The sequence below is a fragment of the Lepisosteus oculatus genome, chromosome 3 (genome assembly GCF_040954835.1).
Source record: "Lepisosteus oculatus isolate fLepOcu1 chromosome 3, fLepOcu1.hap2, whole genome shotgun sequence".
NCBI classification, from domain to species: Eukaryota; Metazoa; Chordata; class Actinopteri; order Semionotiformes; family Lepisosteidae; genus Lepisosteus; species Lepisosteus oculatus.
In genome coordinates this window covers 57,843,943-57,870,406 of record NC_090698.1, presented here as the reverse complement: position 1 = coordinate 57,870,406, position 26,464 = coordinate 57,843,943, and the positions used below count along the sequence as shown (strand labels likewise).

Sequence of the window (26,464 nt, the reverse complement as noted above, 5' to 3'; positions counted from 1 at the left end):
CCTGGAATGCATCTCATTGCTCTTCTCTGGGGGTGTTCCGGAGCAAAAATATATTTTCTATAATCAGGGTGCTCAAGATTGTACACAATATTTCAAATGTGGCCTTATTAGTGGATTACATTTTAATATAACATCTCTTGATTTATGGGTGGCACGGTGGCACAGTTAAATTGTGAATTTGCTGCAGTTAAACACAAATTCTCTTTTAATGCTCAGTATATATGTATGCGAATTGATCACAGTCACAAGGTATTAAATTATTTACCTGTTTTGCACAAAAGCCGTGCGATGAAGGCTCTTGAGTGAATGTTAAACTGCTGGCTAGATGACTTTGGTAAAATAGTAAACAATTTTATCTAATTGTATCCAAAGGTCAGCACTGCCATATCTTGTCATCTTGCATATTTACCTTTTTTCAGGAGTGAAAAGAGTTGGGTAGCCACACTATTTAGCAAGACCTTAATAGTGTGACTGGTGCTTTCAAAAAATGAAAAAACATAGGCAAATATGGACAGGAATGGAATTTCAATTTTAGGTGCTTAATTATTGAGTTCCTCTACCCAAAGGTTTTATAAATTAAAACTGTTCTACTTCAGTAACATATTGACATGTATAAAGCATTTTATTCAAGAAACTGAGAGTAGAGCTTGTTTAATAGTCTTAAAGTAAATCTCTGCCAAATTTAATGTGGTCTGTAATATCAAAACCTTCAAGTAAACATGCATTCAAAGCTTGAAGTACTGTTCCACTCAAAGGAAAATCAGTACAAACAGCATTTTCCAGTACCAGCTTTACTTGAATGCCCCTGTGACTCTTGCTTTTTGGTCCAAATAAACTCTTCATCAATTAAGCTTACATTACCTTTAAGTGAACAACTGCAGGTTTTTCCACAGTTTTCTAATGAGTAGAAAACATCTACTCATTTTATATAGACCATGCCAAATAAATGCATGGAATAAATGTTGACAACATGTACACACTGGAAGACAGACAACATACAGCGATGGTGCAGTACATAATCACACAGCTCTCACGTCTCACTCACTGGTCTGAAACCACACACATTTCCATCAAGTCTGGGTTGGTTTCCTTGCAGCTTAATCATGGGGTCACAGACAAATACCCTGTCCCTGTCCCCTGCGTGTGAATGCTGGTGGCAAACAGCGTTTCTAAAGAATAATAAATGGAGTGGAAGCCACTTCATTTTTAAAGTGGGAACAAAGGACTTACTGCTTCAATGAGAGCAAAATAATAAACCGCAGCTCAATAGCAAACAGAACAAAATGGCTCGATGCATACAGAAAACAACAAATAGCAACGCCTTTTAATCACAAAGCTCTTCCCCGGGTAGCATTATTACATCTTATTACAATTACATACTTTGACCTTGTTGTAGTCAAATACCAACTTTTTTCAGGATAATATTGTTTGGGTACAATGAGAAGACAGCTAGTATCTTTGCAAGCTAGTTCAGTAATCTAGCTGCTAGCTGGTGGGTTTGAGTTGCCACTTGGCCCGAGCTTTTTCTTGTTGAAAACCCTGACATATACCAATGTTTAACTCTTTTCTGATCTCAGAGCTTAGGGTCTGCATAAAGCAGATCATTTCCATTTGCTCTCTGATTGCTCCTTAAAAACAAACTATTATAGGAATAACTATTATATATACACTCATTGTTCTTAGAGCTAGGTGGGCCCATTAGTTAAATTCAGATAAGTATCTGAATCACAGCATCTGGCACAGGTTTAATGCTAATCTCCAGCATTGTTCTTCTATTTTAAGGATGTAAACAGTTCTAAAAATTCAAAACGTCCAACTGAACCTTCACTCCGGGTTGAATGAAACACAAACGATCTAGTTGTACCGCAGGAACACTGTTCTAACTTATGGAAAAGGCTGGCTGAATATTCATAATGCTCCAAAAGCCCCACGCCTTTGATGCGTTACTGGACAGGAACAAATAGCTTATAATACCAATTTGGTAAAATGGTGACTAACCCAGACACAAATCGTCAACAAGCCTGCATAACAGTAACACTCATTACATGAGCACACAACTGAAAAAACAGAAATAAAAACGGAAAAAACTTGTTTTGTTAGACGATTTAAACTTAAAAAAAGGTAGATGTCTAGTTCTGTTCTATAAGTACAAAGTCTGAACATCCCACCTAAATCTCTGACATAAAGATGTATGAAAGGTTCAACCATGACAATAAACCTGATTTAATCAAACTCTGCACATGCATTTAAGATAGAAAATTACTCATTCACTTGGACATGTTACATCTTTAACTACATAAAATTGTAAAGATAAAAAGGGAATTGCGTACTACAGTGGAATGACTACAAATCATTAAGACATAGTGCTCGAAAATGGCAAGAATTTAAAACAAGGAATGACCACAAAACTGCAAAATGGGTCTATCTGTTCACAGCTAGAATATTGCATTTAGTCTGGGGCATGTTCTGAAAAACTATGCTTCAGCTAAAACATTAAAAGAAGAGTAGTATAATAGATCTGAATTATGCAAAACGCAGCTGGGATGAAATTTTAAAAAATCCTATCACAGATTTTAACAATCTGTCTTAATTTAAGAACTGAATCTCACTCCAAAAGTTGGAAAATCCACGAATAAATAAGACTTTTATGAGACTGAGTGCAACAGAATGGATAGTTAATCTAAAAAGCTCTACAACTGGCAGACTAGCTTTGCAACAAATAAACTGGAACAAATTCTAGTTAAATGTTTTGTTACAAAAATGTCTGTTTTTGTCTTCACTTCTTCACTTTCTGTGCACTGCGTGAACCGCGTTGCTGTTAAGAAAAAAAACTTAATTGGAGAGATTTTGAAAACATTTGTCCACAACTATCTCAACATCTCAGTTAAGCTCAAATTCAAAAATAAGCGGCTCATCTCAGATAAGCCTGCCTAAAAATCTGTGCTAGGAGACGCCCAGCCACAACACCAATTAACATTCCTTAAATCCCCGTTGCAGGAAGATAAATGCAGACTGTTTTGTTTCACGGGAGAAGCGGTACTGGAGAGCCGGCCTTTGTCTGCTCATCCGCCTCGCAAACACAATGAATCGACCCAAAGTGCCCTTGAGCGGGTCGGCGCCGAACACTGTGGAGAACCAATCGTCTCGCCCCAGTGAGCAGCTGCCCCTGCCCTGCAGCCCGGCGGGGAGGCCTGCTCCACTGGGCACTGCGGACGCACGCTGGCACCCCCTCTCTCTCCTCAGCAAATCACGTACACTGGTGGCAAGAGCTAGCACCAGCAGGGTAAGGCCGCAACTTTGAAGCGTTTACAGAAGGCACAGATCCTTGTGTTGGTATTCCAGAGACGAACTCGGTCCTTACAGCATGCGAAAGTAAAGTACGCAGGGCTGAAAGAGGGACAGAGTTGGGTAAAATCACAGTGACTGTTACAGCACCAGAGCTGCATGACCCCAACACAGAACAAGAACCTGCTGAATTCTGAAAACCTGAATCCAGGCTGTGTCTAAACCACTTTCACTGTGCTTCCAATATTCTGATCACCACCTTGATTTTAAAAGGTAAAACCAGCCCTTTTTTTCCCCCTTATCCCTCTGTTGACTGCGAGTCGGGGCCGCCCTCGCAGTCTACAGCGCTGGGAGCTCCTGACGCAGCACTGATCAGCGCCAGCTTTCTGTGAGGCTCAGTGTGCCGTGAAGTGTCTGGATCATGGCCCTCTGCACTGCTCGTCTGCAGGTGGCCCTCATTTCTTCAGACAGGACTCCTCACTGGACTGTCAAGGCTCATTTCCGTCACATGCGCACAGTGGTACGGGCAGCAGCGAGGCGTAACCAGTCTCGTAAAGTGAAAGGTCGTGGGTTCAGATCCCTGACACTAGAGGAAGGTGCTCGACTCAGGTGGCTTCAGTTCAAGCACTCAGGATAATAAACAGGCAATAATGTATGCTGCACTGGAGAAAAACCATCAGTAAAATACATCCTATTTATCTGAACTGTAACGGGAATAGAGGTCTTCAAGCCACACCTACGCCAGAGCTCAGCTATTCTGCTGAACAGCTACTGAAAAAAAACCACACCGCATGTTTCCCTCACCACATCTAAGGAGTGACATACATGGATATTATGCAAATAGTGATCTGTTTCAGTACGAAAATGTAAAAGAAATATAACAAAGGACAAAAACAAATGTCCATTTGTATAGTCTTCTGTGTATATTTTGTATACACACTTCAAAATGTCTTTCAAAAGTGAAACACTTCACTTCACAGACCGGTTAAGTTATAGCCTTCCTCAATAGAAATAAAAGATCTTTTTAGTTACCTGCATTGTACATACAGACGGCAGAATCTCCTTCCAACCTGCACTGAAATGAAAGCTGTGGTGAACATGCCTTGCAGTTTCTACTGCCTTTCATCCATAGAGATCAACAACCATGTGACCCTAGGACATTCCTGCATATCCTGACAAGTCCGGGCAACGCCTTCTGGTCATAACAACCGAAAAAAAAATTCAGAAACAATCAAGACAAACTACACACAGGTGTTTCAAAGAGTTTCAGCTCTGGTGGTCGTGTCGATACTCATTTAGAGAGCCAAAATGCCACTGAGGCGACCCAGCTACCAAGGTGAAGTCCACACTTTCTCGAAGTGACGACACTGCAGGTTCACAAGTGTTTTGTCTAGTGAAACTGCTTCCGGATTTTAACAGTCAGAGACTGGCTCAGTTCCTGTAGTGAACCAAGTAGTTCCAATAAGCTCTTGTGTAATAGATATGTTAATGAGAAAATAAAAACCTGTGCAGAAGCATACGGCATGTACAATTTCACTGAAATTGTACTGTTTTTGTTTTAAATAGCCCACCTTTTCAGAAAACCAGACATATGACCAAATAGTTGCTTGAAAACAGGTACCAGAAACAAACAGGGTTCATTGTGACATGTACTCTACAGCCGATGAGATTTTTAAGTGCAGGTTATTAAGTCAACAGAAGAGGAGGGAATCTTTTCTATCATTAAATATGACTCACAAGGATCTGGACTCTCTATAAAAAAAAACTGCACTTCTGAAAGATTGCATGTCATTTTATGTGTTTATTGTCGATGTGTAATCTGAAGACATTTCATATTAGTCTAATCAAATCCCATGTATGCTCACTGGGCATTACTATTCCTTTAATGTGTCCTTCTGACAACACGCCACTGTTGTCCATTTTTTATCCCTTCAGCACCTTGTTTTAGAAATAACTGGACACTTCTAATAAAAAGTATCATATGCACAACAAGAGGAAGCTAGTTGGAGGTATACACTCTACTGCTCTTTCAATGATCATTGAATGCAAAACTCAGATGAGGAAATGAAACCTTTACACAAATAAATTCTTTACACAAGAAGGCATCCGACAGCTTTCAAAACCTCTGCTGAAAATTTTTACTTGGCAAACATTAAATATTTTATTGGTGTGTGCAGCACCATTTGAATTAATGATAAATCAGAAAAGCATTAACCTGTCTATAGTCCCCATTTGCCTCTGAAATTAAAAACAAATTATACTAGTGCCTACAATAAATTCCTGCTAAACACCAGGACAGATTAAGATGCTTTGCAAACTCTACTACAACAGTGTGCTCTAAAACACAAGATTACAGCAACATTACTGAAGCTATTTAAATGAAGCAGATTACCGTGTAATCCAATTCATTACCGGTCATCGTAAATCTTCCAAGGATTCTAGACACTGGGTTCAAAAGTGGGCTGAAATCAAGAGACCATACTTGGCAATCTGGGCTCCATTCTCAAGGGAATCCTGATTTCCACTACATCATCCAGATTCAAATCTTAAAAGTGCAACTAGTGCTTAATAATTTAGTAATCTATTCTGATAAAATTATAGACAATTAAGGAGCAACCTAGCAGGTTAAACAACAAAGCAGAACTGCTGCTAACAGACATTTAGATTCCAAGGCATGAAAAATGGAGATTCCATTTTAATTTGTAGAACAGGTTTACAATCGGCAATGTAGGGAATTTACTACGAAGTTCAAAGAAGGAACTTATTGTAGCCTCAGATTCCACGGGGTTGTTTTTCTGATGATTGTAGAGCAGTAGTTTACATGCATGCCAGACTCACATTTCTGCCCTCCTCTTCACTCCGGCCTGCGAAGCACTGTGCCCATCAACATGCACAATTTAGGCAATAACTACTGTAACTTTTCTGCTGCCTCCACAAATCATTCCAATGAAGGGCAAGCCGGTCATGGCATAAACAAGCTCTTCCTCAGCCGAAGGACTTCAGAAGTTCAGACTGTCACATTCAATTTTTCACAAAGAGATTTTTATTATAAAGCCTGAAGCCAGTGAAACTGAACTTCCAAGGCCACCATATTCTACTCTCTCACATTTCCCAGGGGAGTGGTTCAGCAGAAATTCAAAACTACTTGTAAAAAAAAATGATTTAACTTCAGGATCCTACAGACACAAAATCCACTTCTCCCCCCTATAAAAGACAAAAAAGAGTGTTACAGAACACACCTGCCCTGCAAATAGGCCATTTGTCTCTATCAGAACTATACAGAATAACACTATAGTATTCTTAGAAAAAAGTTACTATAGTTAAATACTAATTAACAACGGAGAAACAGGATACACACTGTTAACTGGAAGAAAAGACTTATTTCTTTGGTCTTGGAGTAGGACACAAAGGCAGGAGGCATATGAGGAACATTCTGTTTTTATCTGAGCTTGTTTTATTGTTCAGTTATAGAGCCGAAACAGTAAAATCAGTGGTCAGGTCTGTGGAACACCTTGAAAATGTGCAAAACATAACAAATGAAAACCAAAGGCAGCATCTGTGGAAAATTATAACTTGCTTTTGAGAATAATGATCACATGTTTTATTCACTTGCTCTGGGTGTGGCTTTAAGCGTTAAAACAGGGTAACAATGACAATGCATATTGTTGAAGAAGATCTGTGATGAGTTAAAGTATATTATTTCAAAGTGTATCCAACAATTTATAATAGAGTCAAACTCTGCATAGTATTGCTATGAGGTCTGTAAGAAATTCTAGTGTTATGAAAGTAAAAATTCCATATTAATCTCCAACAGAGAAAAGGCAACAAGGATAAATTATACCAATGCAGTTATTAAAATTTCTTGTGAGCATTTTGTCACTTAATATCTTTCATGATCCTCCAGGTACTCAATCATAAAAAAAATCTTCCTCACAATGAAAGACATCACTGAATTAGAAGCATAAAAACAAGGAAAATGCAGTCAAGTTGTACACTACTTGCAACATAGGCACTTGAACTAAATTATGTCCTTCCCATATCCAGTTCCAAGCATTTCAGTCTATAATATTTTTAACACCTCACTGACAAACCTTTCAAAATTACTTCAGTGTATTAGACTTGACTTACCTGGTCTCGGAATCTGACAGCCATTTTGGAGTTCTGTATTCAGGTCACATACCAACTGTTTCAAAACAGTTTTTTTCTGCAAGTAGACTTTTAAAGGATGTATTCAGGCTCTGAAACTATTCATAACATTAGCACAACCAAATGGTAATCCAAACCTTCAGTCATTATATACCCTCTTAATGGAATACCAAATTATTTTTGGTTTCTTTCTTTGCTGGAAAACAAACCAAGAACCCTTTACAACCTGGACTTCTCCTACTATCCCTTGCAAAGCAGCCAGATGGTGAAGGCCGGCCCATGCTTTCTGTGCTCAGCCAATCACAGCTGCCTTTACCTGACTGTGAGGTAATACAAACCTCAAGCCTGTGGGCTGCCTTCCTGGGTTAATGTTCACAGGCCTCAGAAAGGCCTCTTCCTTAAAAGGCACAAGAACACCCATTACTTTAGTACACACCCCTAATATACAGACCATGGATGAAACCAGACACACCTACCAAGGACTGCTTTGAACATTTCGATTTTATGGTGAAAATGTTATTTGAAAAATGAAAAAAAGCAAGAAGTCTGAAAAACTATTGTCTGCTCATAACATATTTCAGATTAAAGTCCCAATGTAGAAACATTTACCTTAGGGTTTTTTTATGGATTAAATTACAAAGATACACTTCCTGTCATCTTTGCATCTATAAAAAAAACTTTAAAATACAGTTGCAAAGTATGACATTAAATCAAACTTCAGTGCAAAATTAAACGTGGAACAAGATCATAATCTACAGATTGGAGAGGTCAGAGGTCAGAGAGACTTGCCCAACTTCACAAGATATTGGAATTATAAGATACTAGTACTGTGAAGTCTGTTGTATACGGTTATGATATACATGAAATTAATATGTAGAAATTCCAAATTGTTTCCATTAAGTCTTGTCTCAGAAAATAAGAAAACTAGTATGGTACATGTTTCCCATTAGAGTTTTAACAGCATATTAGATGCAACTAAAATAGGAATTTATTTTGCCGTTTCTATGTTTGATAAAAGGTAACAATGTAACCTCAGCTCAAACTGTAAAGTTTGTCTACGTTTTGAGTCCTCTGGGCAGAAAGCTATCTACTGCTTTGTCTATCATGTAATGGGATAGACATAAGAACAGTTAGAAACAAAAAAACATTTGGCCTGTCTAGCTTGTTTGGTTGGTAGTTGCTCCTCAGATCAATTACAAAGACCAACCATTTTTACCCATGAAAAAAAGTTTAATCTTTGGCAACATGACTGAAATGGGGAAATCTATCACACTTTAAGGTTTTTCATGAAAGCTACTTATAAATTGATACTTTGCTGTACAGCAATCTTTTTCCTGATATTTTAATGGAAGTGAGCTTTCAGCAGTTACATAATTATACTGTAATCTAACATCAAATTCAAAGCTTGTAGAGTGTGCATTAGGTATATAAATGCATAAAGCACACAATATAGTATATACATGCTGTATACCACAAATTGTACACACACAGACAGAGGTGATTCTATTACTGGATTTTGATACAAACATCAAAACATAAGTGCCTCAACCTAGAAGATGATTCCCAAAAGAACGAGGTCAGGAAAAAGTTGAAGTTTAGTAACTTCACTTTCCTTCCAACAGGGACTTTAGCATACACATTACAAATTTTAAATGTTGCCGACTAAAATCCTCAGAGAAGTAATTAAAGAATAACTGGTTAAATGTCCTCAAGCAATCATTTGCATTAATATCTGATTTGATCATCGCAGAGTGCTTATCACACACTGACAGCAACGTCTGTTACGAATGTCAGTTTTAAAACATGTTAAGCAGGTGGTAAACTTGGGAACAATACATATCTAATTAAGCTTAAAAAAATATGACACCTGAAGAAGGCTCCATGGCCAAAAAGTTGTGTTTTCTTTCTTCTTTTTTTCAGCATGGAATAAACCTATTACTTGTTCCTTAAAAAAGTATTGCCTGTTAGTTTTACATAAATTCAAAGGGGCAGACAAGATATGCTAAACCTTGTAAATTTGTAAATTCAAATTAAAAATGAATGGTTAACATGCAATTTAGAATTTTTCCTATTATAAACACTCCAATATACACCCTTCTTCAAACAGTATAAAAATTCTTATCCCAACTAATTTCCTTAAAAGTTAAGACTGGGTCTTTATTTCTTGAAGTTTTAAGTTACATGTTATTTAACTAGTACAAGTCTAGATGCTTGATAGTTTTCTAGAAATAGTATTTTTTTTATATTTTAGGTTATTCTTATGGAAAATCTAGTACTTAAGTATACCTTTTATTCAGTCATGCATCCAAGAACAGAGCTCAGCATGAAGTTAACATTGTCCAAAAGCAACAGGATGTTCTCCTTTTCGCTTTTATTGATATAAATCAAGCTCGGAATGAGGAACAATCCCTGTAGCTGTTACAAGACCATTAGTCAACCAATTTATCAGAAAGGACATATACCTTCTCATTACGCACAGAAAATACATTTGAACAATGTGATGAATATAAAGAAGTTAGCTTCTCTTCAATTTCTCAACTTCCATCGAAACATAGATCAGCATTTAGTAACAATCATGCAATCAATTGTTCTGGCTCCGTCAATTGTTCTAGTTATCCTACGGAGGAAGTTTGTCATCATTGTGTGACAATGAATCAAGTGTTCCAATGTTTGTACCGTTGAAGCTATCCAGAAAAACAAAACCTGAAGTTTTCCATTACATGATGAAGGGAGAACTCGTGAAGAAGGAACACCACATTAAAACAAAAGAAAATATCAGGTTCTTTTTCAGGCCAGTTACAACAAACACCCCCTGTGCTACACTGGGATTCAGGTTTATAAGGCCCGTTTAGCTGGAGACCATTTTTTACTGGGACTTGATTAAATTGTCTATATGTTTCTTAAGTCTTACACATGAATCAAGAAGAGTTTCCTCTTTGTTTTGCTGTTTTGTAATTGATTGAATATAGAAAAGAGTTCTTGAATTCACAGGAAAATACAAGGGAAATATAAATAAATGATTTCCACCCCTTTCCCAATACAATTCAACAACAACCATTGTTTTTAAATTAAAGCCACAGGCATAAAGAAATGTACTGATATTACTAAAAGGGGGAAATCTGTTTATTTCTTATGCATGATAGACATTCAAATTTATATTTAATCTTAAAATGGAATTTAAAAATTCACATTCAAAGCCATTTTTACACATACAAAATGTTGCTATTGTAGTGCGTCATACAGTATTCAAGATATACTTTCTTTTCTAAAAAAACATTTTAAATATTCTTTTGCTTTTCAGTTTCTGAAGCATCAGACAAATTAAATGGATTCTGGAATTCAATACAGATTAATGTCAAAGACAAAATCTGAAATATCAGATCACACCTGAACTGCTTTTATCGTTACTTCAAATGCGTTTCAAAACTATATCTATTTTCATGCACTGGTCACCCCCTAAGTTAAGCTGAGATCACTTGCAGGCTAATTGTAGAAACTGATCAGTAAACATGGCATGCCAGGCCCTGTGAAAATAAGAATCATATTAAGTACTCCGATAAAAGGAAACACATGAACTGCAGACTGTTGCTTTAAAGCACAACACAATACAAGTCATAATCTAGCAACTGCATTTTTAGTTTATATTTCCTGACAACATCAAGCACGTGCTGCATGTACAGAACAGCAATACACTTGCAATGGTGCAGTAATTTCCCTGCCTTTCTCTTTAATTGCAAACTACCGCAGAGAGGAATCTGCTTCCTACACGAACCTTGATAAGAAAACCTGAGGAAAACACAGGAACCTTCAAACTCCAAATCACTGAGGAATTAACTTTTTTAATAGGTTAAAACACAAAACATAAAATTCACATCTGGGGGGTTAACCTTAGTCAAAATTTCTTCAAAATAATATATATCTTCCCTCACTGCTCATGGGGTCAGAACGAGTGTATTTGTCAAGATAGAAAAAGCCTGGCCTGTGAAAATTATTTTTTCAAAAACGCTCCCATATCTGTGCAATGTTTTTCTTTAGAGAAGAAAACATTACTTGTGAGATCTGAGCAATTCAACTTGGAAAAACCCTAACAGCAAGAGGTCAGATTGTAGCTCTTTCGAAAGCTGTCCAGACCAATATACCACTAAGTTAAACAAATATAATCCAATGTGCAAGAGGACATCCATAAAATCAGCTTTGAACCAGTAAATATCATACAAATAGACCTAACACCATAAGGGTTTCAGAGTTTACATAAGATTGGACCTGAAGGGTCCTATTTCGCATGTAATGCCCCTTGGAGAAATAATGGAAAACGTTGTTACAGTGTGACAACATGCAGGCTATATTAAACCCATTTAATTTGTTCAGCGTTTTTGATTAAGGCTAAATCATTTAAGAAATACATTAAAATACATGTCAGACTTTGACTGCCTAACACTTCCTCTTTATAAGTTAGTGTTCCAAAACTATCTGTAGAAGCTTCACTTTATTCCATCCTCACCACAATTTTATCTGCTTTCGTATTTCTTTTTAAAGGCAGTCTAAGCCTGGACACTACCATGAACGTCAAAGAGGGGCAACAGAGAAAGAGGAAGTTAACAGAAAACTACCCTTCCTGTAATTTCCCAGATAAAGCTAATCTTATTAGTAATCTTCGGAATGCAAAACAGCAAAACACAAAAGCACAGCCTGTGAATCTATATAAGACAGTCCTAGCTCACAAACCATTAAAAACCTTTTGAAATTCAGTCCAATTTGCCAGGAAATTTCAGGATTCACTCTTCTATGATGATTTATTGCGAATGCTTTCGTAAAGGTGCAATACTAACTGTAGCAATAGAGAAAGTGCTTTATTTCATTTCGGGGACCTGGGAAAATATCAGAAGGTCCCCAAGGAAATCTGAAAGGCACTGAAAATTGAGCACCTCAAATGCACTGACCCTGACTCCCTTCAAGATGAACTGCCTGGATGACATCCTTGGAACAATTAGCTACTAGTGACCAAACGGACCAGACAGGCTGAATTGTTTCCACTTATCTGCAACCACTCTTATGTTCTTATTGTTCATTTGATGTTTTTCTGTTCTGTTTTTGGAAAGGTGACATGGTAATTAAAAGACAGGACCTAGGTAGTCAGGACCTCATACTGTCTCTGAGGGAGAGCATCTCCATTAGCTCAAAAGTCTGGGTCCCCACTTTGAACAACCCTGTTAGTCATAATTTCTTAACAAAAGTTCAAGTAGGGAGCTGTGTCGTCACACGTAGGCTGTAAAGGAACACGTTAAGGTTTATTCCAAGCTGAAAAGAAAAGAGACAATGTTTAGGCTGTGGAGCCTTCTTGAGGTGTTATCTTCTGAAAAGTTGTCTTTTTTTTCAGCATGTAATAAACCTTTACTTCTTCCCATACATTTGTTAAGTCAAATTAATACATTTTTACAATTCTAGAAATCATTAAATTATAATCAAAAGGCAGCAAGACTGAAACATAATGCTATGCCTCATACATATAGATGCCACAGCTCTGTGTTTAAAAAGTTTATTTTCAGTCATTTAACAATAAAAGGGTTCAGATTCACAGGGATTATAAAAAAAAATCAAAGCACATGTTCCTGAAGACTGACTCACTCCTCCTTCCCCGTATGGGACTTACAATGGCAGATCTGTTTAGCTTCAACAATAAAAAATGAGACATTAAAAAGAAAAGGACAGTTTCTTAGACATAAGGAGGTTTTCTATGAAGAAAATCTGTGACACCACAAAACGAGGCAGGCCACGTTCTTCAATAAACCCTCTACTAATGAGCCAATACATGTGATGCATTCATGATTATGTATAATGTGATAACATTAAACCAATTTTCTGATTAACAACATTTATATAAGCATTTAACTCATTTTCATGTTTGTTTAGGACCTATTCCAATTAACTCAACATGTTTTATGACCCTCTTAAGCACAAATGTTCTGGGACCAATTATCCTGTGCAAATCAAGGTACAAGGTACACATCCTGGGGCTCGGATATGAAATTTATAGTCAAGGGGGAGGAGTACCACCTGCTGGTCCACCAACACAACTCGCAGCAGCATCCTAGTTTTGCTCAGATCTCTTTCACATCCCAGTGCAGACCAGACCCACCCTTGTTTAGTTTCTGAGATCTGACAAGATGATGCTGCCAATACTGCCTGACTTTATGACGAGCTTTGTAAGTTCTGCGATAATCAGAAGCAGATTCCAAAAGGTAAGTGGAAGGAAAAACAAGGGGCTGCTGTAAAAGGCCCTGTCCGCAGACTGTCAAAATCCAAAATGAAGAACCATTTCATATTTTCTGCTCTCGAAGCAGTTGTCTGCCCTTCAAGCCTAGATGAATAAAGAATAGAACAGCTCCGGGTAGCTGGGTCACAGACACTTCTAAAGTGACATTAGGAATGCACCATTGCAAGCTACCGAGATGTAACACTCTCTGCTGTACGCAACGAGATCAAAGTCGGCATTTCACACGGGACAAGCAAGCAGGGAGGAAATGGCTTTTTCAAACAGCTGCATTCAGATGCAATCCTGTAAAGCATTTCTGGTGTTTTGCAGGAGGCCATGATGATGATCATTAACATCATCCTATAAGGGCTGCCACCCAGGCTGTAGGGCATCCAAGCAGTAGAGCCGTCCCTTCCAGTGAACTCCTCCCCCAAGACAGTAGCCTATGCCAAACTAAGCTCTGGGCGGCTTAAGTAACAGGGTCAGGGCACAGCCTAATTAAAGTGCCTGTGGCATCTGAAAGCCGAGCAACAGCCTTCTACTAGGTTACAGCGTACCCACCCACCGGCTCCTGTGAAAGCTACACAGTTGCTGCTTCTATCAAGACAAGGCTTTGGTGGCACTGGAAAAGGCACTTCCTTGTATATTTCTGTGCTCTTCCCCAGAGGCTGTGCTTCAATACCTTTCAGCCTCTTCTCCCAGCATTACAACACCAGTAAGGTCAATGTTCCTCATTGAAAGAATGTACAGTATTTACAAAGTATTCCAATTTGTTGTAAAGAGCTTGTGATAATTCACCATGCTACAGACTACCACCTTTTCAAAAGCAAATGAGACAAAACACTAAGCCAGTGTAAGAGTAATATCAATTGCCTGTTTAGTTGACTGCAGGGCATGCATTCTTAAAATATGTACTAATGACGAATCTTCAATATAATTTAATTTTTTTGACCATGCTTACTCAGTCATGCTCTAAATTCTGGAATAGAAATCTTGGGATCTTTGGAACAGCTTTCTAGCTCCATATTTCAATGCTATGTGTAACCCAAAGACCGTCAACTACACAAAGCTGGACTTGAAAGTCTTTAAATTATACCTTTTATCTATTTTCATAAAGATTATTATTAAAGTAACCCTTGCACATTGTGAAGGATGTACATTTTGCATCATCTTTTGTCCTTTTTCTTCAAGATTTGAAAGTATTTTGCAGAACACATAACTATCATATGAATTTGTGCTTTATTGAATCAGGGTATAACTTGTTATTTTTAATTAGATGAAGAAAGAATAGAACAGCTCCAGGTAGCTGGGTCACAGACACTCCTAAAGTGACATTAGGAATGCACCCTCACAAGCTACCGAGATGTAACCCTCTCTGCTGTACACAAGGTCTCTGTAGACCTTGAGAATTATGGATATTCAATCAAAATAAATCCCTATAGCTTTGATCAACTACTTTGCAACAGTCACACCATTAAATACAACACCAAGGTGTCGCACAGATTCTGCTCACAGACATCCAGTGTCATGCAAGTTTCAAACAGGTCTGAATGACATTTAAATTACAAATAAGCACCATCAGTGCTATGTCTCCCATCATAAAACCTATTTCTTATTCATAACTGTTGAAGTATAATGAAACCAAAACAATGGGAATTAAGTGCATCTAAAGAAAACAAAACAACTAAAAGTCTATTTTAGACAGAGATCCTTGCATCGTTACTGCATCTGCTCACTTGACTGTACAGAACCTGTAATACAGGTGAAATACAGAGCATCCCAAAGACCCTGAAGAGCCGGAATGAATTCTGCAGTACGATCCTCTGCTCCTGGCTATACATCGCTAACCCCTACACATGAACTGTCTGTTCCCAGCTCTCCCTGCCCCCAGCATTCAGCAGTAACTTTCGTCTTACTGGTAGCAAAGGGCAGATGGCCCGTACTTGAGTTTCCTCACCAACACCCAGTGGGGGCCTCTCTGCGCTGGATCGGGACACCACGGATTTCATCCGGAGGTTTGGAAAACCGTGCTAGCACCAGCTAATAGTTGAAATGTCCGCACCAGCTTGGAAAAACACTTTCACATCATTGCCAGAAAACACACAAAGAGTGCACCTGAGGTGCCGTTTCAGAAAGTGTCGAAGGGATAATCCAGTACAAGCCTTCAGGAGGTACAGTTGGCAATTAAATTAGCCTGCTGATGTGTGCCAATTTTCTATGCAAAGCTGCTGCAGTGCCCCTGGAACATGCAGGGCACCAGTTAGTCAGGAGATCCTTGGCAAACCCCCCTGAAGTTCAATTCCATTTTTCCCCGGTGCCTGAGAAATTGGGTTACATACACTTAAGCTAAGCTGTTTTCACTCCAGTAGAAAGCATGAACTGGCCTCACCAATATGACACCATTGCTCTACAAAATTAAATTGGGTGCGTTTGTAAAAACAACAAGGAAGTTCTCAGATTTACACAAATACTGTTTTTCCTCCCACATACAAAACTAGCATGCCAAATGTGCACAGCATATGTGACATGTTGACATCGTATATTAAATATGACACTGTATAGAATGTCCGTTAAAACTGACAAAAGAGAAGTTATCAAAACCCACATTATAATGCCATTTTAAGGACCTTTTTGGTCTGCAAGGGAAGTCCAAGTGGGCCCAGAAATCAAGGAATGCTCTTGTGGCGGTAACAATTTCAAGTTAAACTAACTTCGAGGATGCAGCTTCGTCGACAATCAAATAAAACTGGAAAGTCCTCTATCGCCATGAACACAGGGTGGACCCGGAGAAGGCGTCTCTCGGGCACCTCTGCGCCACACTGTGACGGCTCGGGTCACGCTGCCACCGGCGCGTCGCCATCTGGTCACCAGCGTGCGATACTGCGAGGGGCTTCAGCGACCCAGACTTGCTGCAACTTGACAGCCGGGTTGACCTACTTCAAACACTCTAGCTCTTAATTCTTACATTTAATTGTGGTTCATTGAGAACGATTTCTAAGTTACCGTGGCCTCATACGAATAGGTAGTGAAGGTTTTGCTATTTGGGTGTTTGCTTCGGCCTGAAGCATAACGATGCTCCTTTCCTGTTGAAAGTTTCAATGCCTCGACGATTCGTCTGGTAGTATCTGAAAACCGGCTAAGTCGGCGAAAATAAGCCGCTTTTCCAGGGCCCTTCCAAAAGGTTAACAAAAAAACGCAGGTGAAAAATCTACTGGACACACTTTACTCAACTTGTTTGAAAATGTATCTTTAAACTTAACTGGATTCATTTGCACGTGTCACGCGGATAGACTAGAATTACATGTCAAACCTTGAGAAACACTTCACAACAACTAAACACAAAACTAGTAAACAGTGTGTTTATAAATCATCTTTCAGTTACTTACTCTAAGAACCTCGGAGACATTTCTACTCGAATAAACAACCGCTCTGCTCCCTCTCACCGGCATCCTGCGGTTTGAATAGTTCAGAAGGTTTTTTTTTAATGGTCAAACAAGCTGCAGATAACAGCTGAGTAAATTAGCTCTTGTTCGGTTCTTCAGACTCTGAAACTCAACATGGCTTTTGACAGCGTTACAACAAAAGGTCCTTTTAAAGGCGCAGTCCTCCTTCCCGACCTCGACGTCCCCAGAAACATTCCCACTGCGAAGGGAAGAGCATTCTTCCAGGGAGAACAAACTTAACCGGGCAACCCTCGTCCAGGCAGTACCATTGAGAAACGAGGGACCACTTGTGTTTACAAAATCAATTAAAGCAAATTCAGGATCAAAACTTAAATCCTGTCATTCGCTGGACACATACAGGTTTCCAAAAGTCGGAAGACGCAAACCGTGCGCGGAATGTAAGATACCAAAATGTGTTTGAATCTTAAGTAGCCTCTCCGTATCCTCCCTCTTTTGAACAAAATAGGTTCTTCCGGTATGGTTGCATTGATTTTAGCAGTTCGCAGAAACTTCCAAAATACACAAACAAAACAAAGAAAATTGATTTTCTTGTATGTCAAAAGATGTCATGATTTGCTGTGAGCCACATACATCTGCGGAGAGAAAAATGCGTCCCCGATTCTTTCTTGGTCAAGTTTCACACCAGTTTTAACTCCACCTGTACCGTGTCCTTCATAGGGTGTTAAAATAAGTATTTGTGTTCTAAGTTCTGTTTATACAAGGAAACGGAGGGAGAATTCAATAAATACGAACTGTCGCTACCCGTTATCGGCAAATGTATACCAGCTTTTGTTACTTGGCAAAAGTCATGTTTATTCCGAGAGATACGTATCCCAATAGCTTCACGATAGTTAGTGGGGAACAGTATACATAACCGACTTTTAAAATTGAAAACGTTTTTCAAGAAAATACTGAACTTTTGTTTTGGCCCTTGACGTTGGACATTGCTTGATCCTTCTCTCAGCAGAGTTTTATGATATTTAAATATTTAAAAACACCCACTAACGCAGCCAGTTGCCACCGATTTGACGAGACAACCGTCTGAACTGCGTTCATGACTTAGAATACTTGTTTGCCGATTATTGGTGACCTCTGGTCTCGTCGAGCAATTTCATCAACTTGTATTTCATTTTTTTTTAAATAGGAGAATATAAAACTGCACAAATTCCATGTAATCAGGATAGTTAAACGTGAATCATTCAAATACATAAATGTATATATTTACAGAGGTCTTATATTTTCTCAAATTAATGGTTTTCTTATAGTGTTTTCCTTTGCAAAAGAAGACGTATAACGAAACGCTGCAGATAATATTCAGATTATAATGTGTATCCCCACCCCTAGCAGTGCCCTTTTGTCTTTTGTTTTCTTCTTCTAACCTTTTTTTACGCATGGGGTCCCAATCAAATCCAATTAATGTTAAAGGCTGTGCCACAGCATTGCTGCCTTGATAAAGCAATAGATGTTCCTCATCCTGTTAATGTATTTGCCCATTGTCCCGAAAGCCAGATTACTACTGTATGTGGGTCGGTCCAGCCCTCCCCCAACACCCTCACCCCAGCGAGTTTCTGTTTACAAAGGTATAGCTGTAAACTAAATGTAAATCAGTTTTCAACACTACATAGATTAAAATCAAGGTCACTGTAATCCTCTCCTATAATTCTATGAATTCTCAGCAGCACTGTAATTCAGCACAACCAGCAATAAGAAGTCTGGTTTACCAACAATTAGCCGCAAATCATGGTGATTTGCTTTATAAATAAATGAAGTCTTATCTATAACTGTGACCTAAACCAGGAGAAGCAGTCTAAAACTGGATGGGTAGAGTAGCTTCACAATATTTATTTTGTAACTTACCACTGGAAAAAAACAGAGCAGAGACTAGTAACCAACAATTACAAATGTTTCGTTTAGAATGGGGGCACTTTGTTAAGATTGCAATCAGGAGTCTTTTCCCCATTAGAATGCAGTGAATGACAGTCACACAGTGGGGTGCGAGTAATTGAACTGAATAGCTTTCTTTTTATTCAATAAAGAAAGGAGAAAAATCTGCTAGTACGCTTAAAATAAGAAGCAGCATAATTGTCAAAGGCATGATTCAGTGATCAGCATTCTGGTCTGCCTATCTCTTAAGCAAATATTTCAGTTGAGGCCGACAATCCTTAACAGCAGGAGTGCAGGTGAAAAGTTAAAATTCTTCCGTAACCTGGGTAACCCCCCACCACGTGACTTACTGATAACAGATGGGCTGTGTTTAATCACTCCCTGCTCCCTGCAAAAACCCCTGCAATAAACTCTCCTAGAACTCAAATTGGGATGGATATTGATTGACTCCAGGGTTGACTCACAGAGTAAGCCTGACTCATCCTCTCAGAGATCCTGATTGAAAGGAATTTAGACAGTTACTACTTAAAGGGCAAGAACAGTTAACCGGTTCCAGTGCGAGGTGAGAAAAATTAAATTCCACTAGCTGCACATCACCCAATACAGTGAATTCATTAATATTATATTAATCTATTCATTTTCTAGTACCGGGGGTTAATCCTTCCAAGGGTAATAGGCCGGCCAGAGCGTGATGCTGACATCACCTCCACCTCCGGTGTGGGATGGGCAATGAAAATTGGTGGCCCTTGACCCCATTCCCCATGGCCCTTTATGGCCTGAAAAGGGAAGTACCTACCCATTAATTTTCTAACTGCGTTATTCAACACGGGGTCACGGGGGAGCTGGAGCCTATCCTGGCAAGCAATAGGCGAAGGAAACACCCTGGATGGGATGCCTGTCCATCACAAGGCATCCCATCACAAGGCCAGGGTCAATTTTCCCAGAAGCCAATTAACCTGTGCAAAAGTAGTTTGGGTGGGTAGGCTGCAGAGGAACAAGTAATCGATTTATTCCATACTGAAAAGAGAAGAAAAAAGCACAACGTTTCGGCCGTGGAGCCTTCATCAGGTGTCAGGTGCCTTCTTCAGCCTTCTTATGACACCTGAAGAAGGCTCCAAGGCTGAAACGTCGTGTTTTCCTTCTTCTCCTTTCAGCATGGAATAAACCTATTACTTGTTCCTTTGTAGCCTGTGTAAAATCCTTGGAGTTGAGGAGGAAACAGGAGAACCCAAAGGAAATCCTTGCGAATACAGGGAGAACAAGTAAACTCCACGCAGATAGCACCCCAAGATTTGAACCCAGGGCCCCAGCGCTACAAGGCAGTAAAGCTAACCACCATAACCATATACTGCCATATGCAGAAGACAAAACCTACACTGTAAACACTTCTAGCTGTTAGTATTCTGCACAACAACTAACAAGGTAGCAGTTTGAGCATAGTAATAAGCATATTGTAAGTATGGGTGGCCAACCCTCTCATTCAATACAGGATTCAATAGTGCATCATCATGCATCATGTAGTTTCAATCATTTTCATTGACAAGGAAAGCAAGGAAAAAAAGTCAACCATCAAACAGATCAATGACTGAAGGTTGCAGCAAATCTTTGCTGTTGACAACAACGGATTGCATAAATCAATGCTATGGATTTCATACCAAGACTTTTCAAGCTTAATCAGCAGTTTTATGTGACGCAAAGTAACTCTTAAAGTAAGAGGATACTATTCCATCGCTGCCCAGACAGCTACACTTGAAGCACCAAAACAGTTCATCATCTCTGGCCATTTTGTTTCTGCATTTGTAGTTTATTACCCTGCTTCAAAACAGGAATCTGAAAAAAGTAGTTTAATTTCTAAGGGGAAGATACAAACCTACAAAAATCAACATTACAGCAAAGACATTATGCACGGTAAGACAATGACATCCCTATTTCAGGCCTGACTACAATCAGTCTGGAACACATCTACAGTATAATAGGGGAAGCTTCATGTAGGGACTTCAAACCACTAGTATCAATGATGTCTCAAGTAATTCAGGGCAAGCAAAAGGGGTCCAAGAAGAAATAAATAGCCTGTTCTTGAGAACAACATGTACAAGGACTTTACAACAGAACACGTTTAGGGATTACAAACTGATCATGGCATGTAAAATGCCATAAAAAAATTTATAGAGCTATTTTGCACATCAAACATAATACAGTAAGCTAATGTCACAATTCATTGCCCAGTGAAGAGGCTACTCAGAACCCACTTTTAACAAAAGCTTTTAATGATGAACATATTCGGAAATAAGGCCTAGCAAAAGCAGATCACACATACAGAAAGATGTGAAGAACATCTTTAGGACCACAAGTGCTAATGAGACATATGTACTGGTTCACTATTTATGTCTGATCTTCACAAACACCTCCTAACTCATAAACCTGGGCACATGGTCAGATGACCCTTGTTCAGGGAATAAAGAAGCCCAGAAACATGCTAACCTAGACAGCCATATGCCATACACTAAAAAAAACAGTGGACAAAAGTAGAAACTACATGGAATTACATTTACAACTGAGAACAGGTAGCAACTCTTTATGTTAAGGGTTATGGCAGTACGGACAAGCTACCCAGCCATGAAGTTGAAGTCTTGGCTTCTTTCAAGAAACGGCTGGATGAGATCCTGGAATCCATCAGCTACTAACTACCAAACAGGCTAGACAAGCCGAAGGGCTTCCTCTTGTTGGTAACCATTTTTATGTTCAGCTCACTTTAGCCAAGCCAAACTGCTTCAGAGGGCGCAGATGATTTATTACCAACCAAAAAATCCTTGATTTGAAAGCAGCAAATTACAGTCACTGGAAACAGGACAGAACCAGAACACTCTGATTCCTCTGTTAATGTGTAGACTCAGAATCCTCTTTTTCCTCACATGACCACTAGCCTAACAATATAATGTAATTAGTAATTCATTATAATACAACAATAGAAACAGCTGAAATTAGCTTTGAAATTAGCTGCAACACTTTTATTATTATATTGACTGTTATGAACTATATAGAAATCTCTGTTTCTGGTTTCTATGTCTATTAGTTTTGTGTTGGTTTGAACTCCTTTATAGTAGTGACAGTTGTATTCAGCTGAACTCAAAACAAATCTTACTGCAATTTTAAATTGCTTTTGCTCCTTGACCTCAAAGTGGTTCCAGGGAACGACAAATAAATCCCTGAACACTTCCCCATATTATTTCTTAATTAACTTTTTTTGCACTTTTGTGTTTTCTGACCATCTTAAAATAAGACATTAACTTTCTATTATGACACAGGCAGTGCAGGTAGCTTTATCCTTTGATCCAGGCCGGTAATGAGATTCATTAAAAGAGTCTTGTTTAAATAATGCTTCAAGCAAGTTCTTTAGGGATGGTTCTTCATTATGTTATTTGTGTCTTAATTAGGAAATGCAGGCAAGTAAGCAATGCCAGCTGAAGCTTTCAAATTAGTGAAAACTTATACAGTGTTTACATATATAGAAATAAACTAATCTCAGAGAATTATCTTACTTTAAAGGCAATGTTTAACACCATGTTCGATAAAACGGACTTTAACTTGGTGTTTAGTGCTGAAGGAGAAATTAAATATAAAAAAATATTATGGAATGACTATGAACAGCTTGATAACAAAGGCGCCATCCTTCGGAAGAGATGTTAAACTGAGGTCCTGACTCTCTGTGGTATTAAAATTCCCAGGGCATTTCTCAAAACAGCAGGGGTGTTAACCCAGGTGTCCTGGCCAAATTTCCCCCTGGCCTTTACCAATCATGGCCTAATAATCCCATTCCCATCTCTGAACTAGCTTTATCACTCTATTCTGGTCCTCACTGATAGCTGGCGTGTGGTGAGTGTACTGGCACACTATGGCTGCCATTGCATGATCCAGGTGGGGCTGCACACTGGTGGTGGTGGAGGGGAGTCCCCACTACCTGTAAAACTCTTTGAGTGGAGTGTCCAGAAAAGTCCTATATAAGTGTAAGGAGTATTATTACCACCATTACTATTACTATCATCGTCAATTGGAAAGGTACCTGGTGAGGTTGAATAAACCTGGGTGCTGACAGAGGTCTGGTGTCTGGTAGGTACCTCACTTCAGTGGTCCAGTAGTGTCGATCCCACGTGCTGGAGGCACTAAACAAAGTCGGCTGATCCCTGAAAAGACAATACAACGGTAGCATTACTGGAGTGTTAAACACTTGCTTCCCAACATAATTAATCAGAGACAGTTGTTCCTTCAAGCTCTGCATCAGTACTGCAACATGCAGAGGTGCAGACATGGAAACTAGACCAATGTACGTAGCACTGTGCATTATTCAGTCAACCGAATCCTGTATTTTCATTGACACTGCATTCCCATGCAACCGCCGAAGGTCAAGCTGCACGTCTTGGAAACAAAAGGTTATCGATGCTGGTGCAGTGCCCTCTGGCTTCTCCTCTTGGCAGTGCTCTCACCCAACTAGACAGGCAGCTCTATGCTGATTTCAGTCCTTCCTCAGTGATGGAAAATTCTGCCCGACTGCTCTCACAGCAGCTTCTTCATCGCAGTGCTTTCATGAGGAATTAAGGCGTCGGCCGCGTCCCACTTTTTGCAAGTAAAAAAACTGTCGAGTCAGGGCAGGCAGATTTTCTCCCTCGCTCACATGAATCTGGGTGCCAAGCAGTTTCAGGTAGAGTCGATGGAAGACGGAAGTGAATTTCACGCCCAAATTCAATAAAACTGAATGTTTATGGAATGACTGATATTAGGTAGAAACAGAGAAAACAATCCTATCTTAAAATTTTTAAATAATAATAATAATAATAATAATAATAATAATAATAATAAAAAAAAACTTTATTTTATATAGCGCCTTTAAAGGTGGCTTCTCAAAGCGCTTTACAGGATGACAATAACAATAAATAAGAAGACTACAACAATAAATAAAAAGATTTCACAAGATAGGACACAATTATAATTACAACAATACAACAATAACAATAGAGGAGACCGTGGAAGGTGGTACTAAGAAGAGCAGAGGGGTGAAGAATGGAACCAGTTAAGTAAAGGCTTTTCTGAAGAAGAAGGTTTTGAGTCTGGATTTGAAGGAGTTTAGAGAAGGTGACTCTCTGATATCCTTGGGCAAAGAGTTCCAGAGCTTGGGGGCATAGCAGGAGAAGGCCCTGTCACCCATACAATGTAGAGGGCAGAATTTGAAGAGCGGAGGTTGCGAGGTGGGGAGTAGGGTGATAAAAGTTCAGACAGGTATTGAGGTGCCAAGCCATGTAAAGCCTTGTAGGTGAGCATGAGGATTTTAAACTCTATGCGGAATTTGACCCGAAGCCAGTGCAAGGACTCCAGGATAGGAGTAATGTGAACACTTGCACTAGACCTGGTCAGGATTCTGGCTGCTGAATTTTGGACATACTGCAGCTTGTTCAGAGTAGATTTAGATACCCCAGGGAGTAAAGCATTCGGCAGTTTAGTAGTTAAGTGATTCCAGTATCTCACCAAGCCGTTTCACGATGTGTCGACTTCAACAGCACGGCTGGGTAGCTTGCACTCCTACAACAAAATGGGAAGAAGTGCTTCCGGTTCTCAGAGTAGAGTTTTCTCTATGCATTGCTTACATATTATTTTTTTTTTTTCATTTTGATGAATCGGTAAAAGCCCTGTGGGCTCAGTGACACCAGACAAGGAACAGTGAGTACCCCTGAGGCTGATCCATGTGACTCAAGGTTAACGATAGCTGGATCTGCCAAGAGGGATGATCTCCATTTCCCTCATTATGCGTATATCATGCTTGACGTTAAAGCCTTTGAAGAAGTCTTTTAAGTGTGTACATACTTGCATAATCTGTATTTAACCAGTGCATTTTACATGTCTGGAGTTTTATTTTATGGTTTAAATTGCTATAGAACATTAACATACAGTGGAGTCATGTTGCAATTTAGAGGACAGAAAAGAGCAGACTGCTTATTGATTGCATAACCCCAGAGTGCTGCTTTAATTTGACTTTAGATTAATTCTTCAGCCACTGAAAAAAAGCCCATTTCAAGTTACATAACGTTGTGCATGCCATTACTTTAAATCCGCGTAGAGGAGAATCAGACTGACTAGAGGATCCATATGAAACAAGAGCACTAGGTGGATGGGCTTCCTTTTTCCAGTAAGACTGTGACAGCTGCCTGCCTACGCTCTCTAAATGACTGCAAACCATAATCTGCCAACACTGGCCCCGGCGGTCATCTGCGGAAAATTCCTGCTCCTTATCCCAACAGCTGGGATGAAATTTCCATAATCGCCGTTTTATGAAGTTGTCACAATGAAACCGGAGACAAGAACAGAAATTTAGCAATCTATGAAAAATAGAAAATGTCTAATAACAATAAAGGGATACAGCAAGAATCATTAAGGATTAGAGTGCTTTTTCCAGAGTGCTTTTTTCGAGAACCTACTGTACATGTACTGTGTATACCACACAGCCCTCTATAGATCTAGACACTTACTGTTCGCAACAATTATACTAGTCATGCCATCTACAGTAGCTCATTTTAAATTTGTTTGTTTTAAAGTGAGTGTATTTGCGCTCCTTGGCTGCTGTCACATCATCCAGGTGGGGCTGCACACTGGTGGTGGTGGAGGGGAGTCCCCATTACCTGTAAAGCGCTTTGAGTGGAGTGTCCAGAAAAGAGCTGTATAAGTGTAAGGAATTATTAGAGTCCCAGTATATGGTCACTCAGCACTCAGAGACCTTTTTTTTTTCTATAATAGAATAGTTCATTCCACAGATGTAAATAAAGTCATGTAAAGATTGTACATGACCACAATTTACTCCTCTATGGATGCTTTATGTAACATCAAATTAACGTTCTATCAAGATAAAAAATAATTGTACACAATACACATATGAAAAAAGTCAATATATCTATCCGTCTATTTTCCAACTGCTCCATGCAATCCAGGGTCGCAGGAGAGCTGGAGGCTATCCCAGCAAGCAAAGCACATAAGGTGAGATACACCCTATACCCAGGTAATGCAGACAGGCCAGGCACGCAGACACAAACACACACACACTCACATCAGGACCAATTTTCCCAGGAAAATTCCCAGGAGCCAATTAACTTACCACTACGTGGTGAAACTGGAACACCTGGAGGAAACCCACGAAAACAGGGAGAAAACATACAAACTTGAACCCAGGGCCCCAGTGCCGCAAGGCAGCAATGCTAACCACTGCATCACTGTGCCACACCCATATCTCAAGGTATTACCTTTTTTAAATAAACTTAGAATCACAAATAATTTAACTACTCACTCAATCTGGAATTATTAATCAAGCCAATCATCTTTTGACATGCTCCAAGCCCTGCAATGATGTACAAGAAGACAAGTGCTGATTGGAGGAAAGGCACGCCAATCAATGACATCACCACAAACCAGCAAG

At 39.2% G+C, this 26,464-nt stretch overlaps 1 protein-coding gene across 7 annotated transcripts in view; it reads right to left on the bottom strand.

Annotated features, from left to right (window-relative positions):
• tjp2b (tight junction protein 2b (zona occludens 2)) overlaps nt 1–26,464 on the bottom strand; it is a 72,167-nt gene that overhangs the window by 31,817 nt on the left and 13,886 nt on the right. For 4 of the 7 annotated variants that reach the window (XM_069187299.1, XM_069187294.1, XM_069187293.1 and 1 more), the window contains exon 2: nt 23,072–23,192. Coding sequence is in view for 6 of the 7 variants with exons in the window: in XM_069187294.1 (XP_069043395.1) it covers nt 23,072–23,192 (121 nt within the window). In the remaining variant the exon portion in view is untranslated. Of the gene's footprint in view, nt 1–4,317; nt 4,626–7,413; nt 7,694–17,070; nt 17,525–23,071; nt 23,193–26,464 lie in introns of those variants that run through there. The other 3 variants (XM_069187296.1, XM_069187297.1, XM_069187298.1) reach the window with 3 other exon arrangements.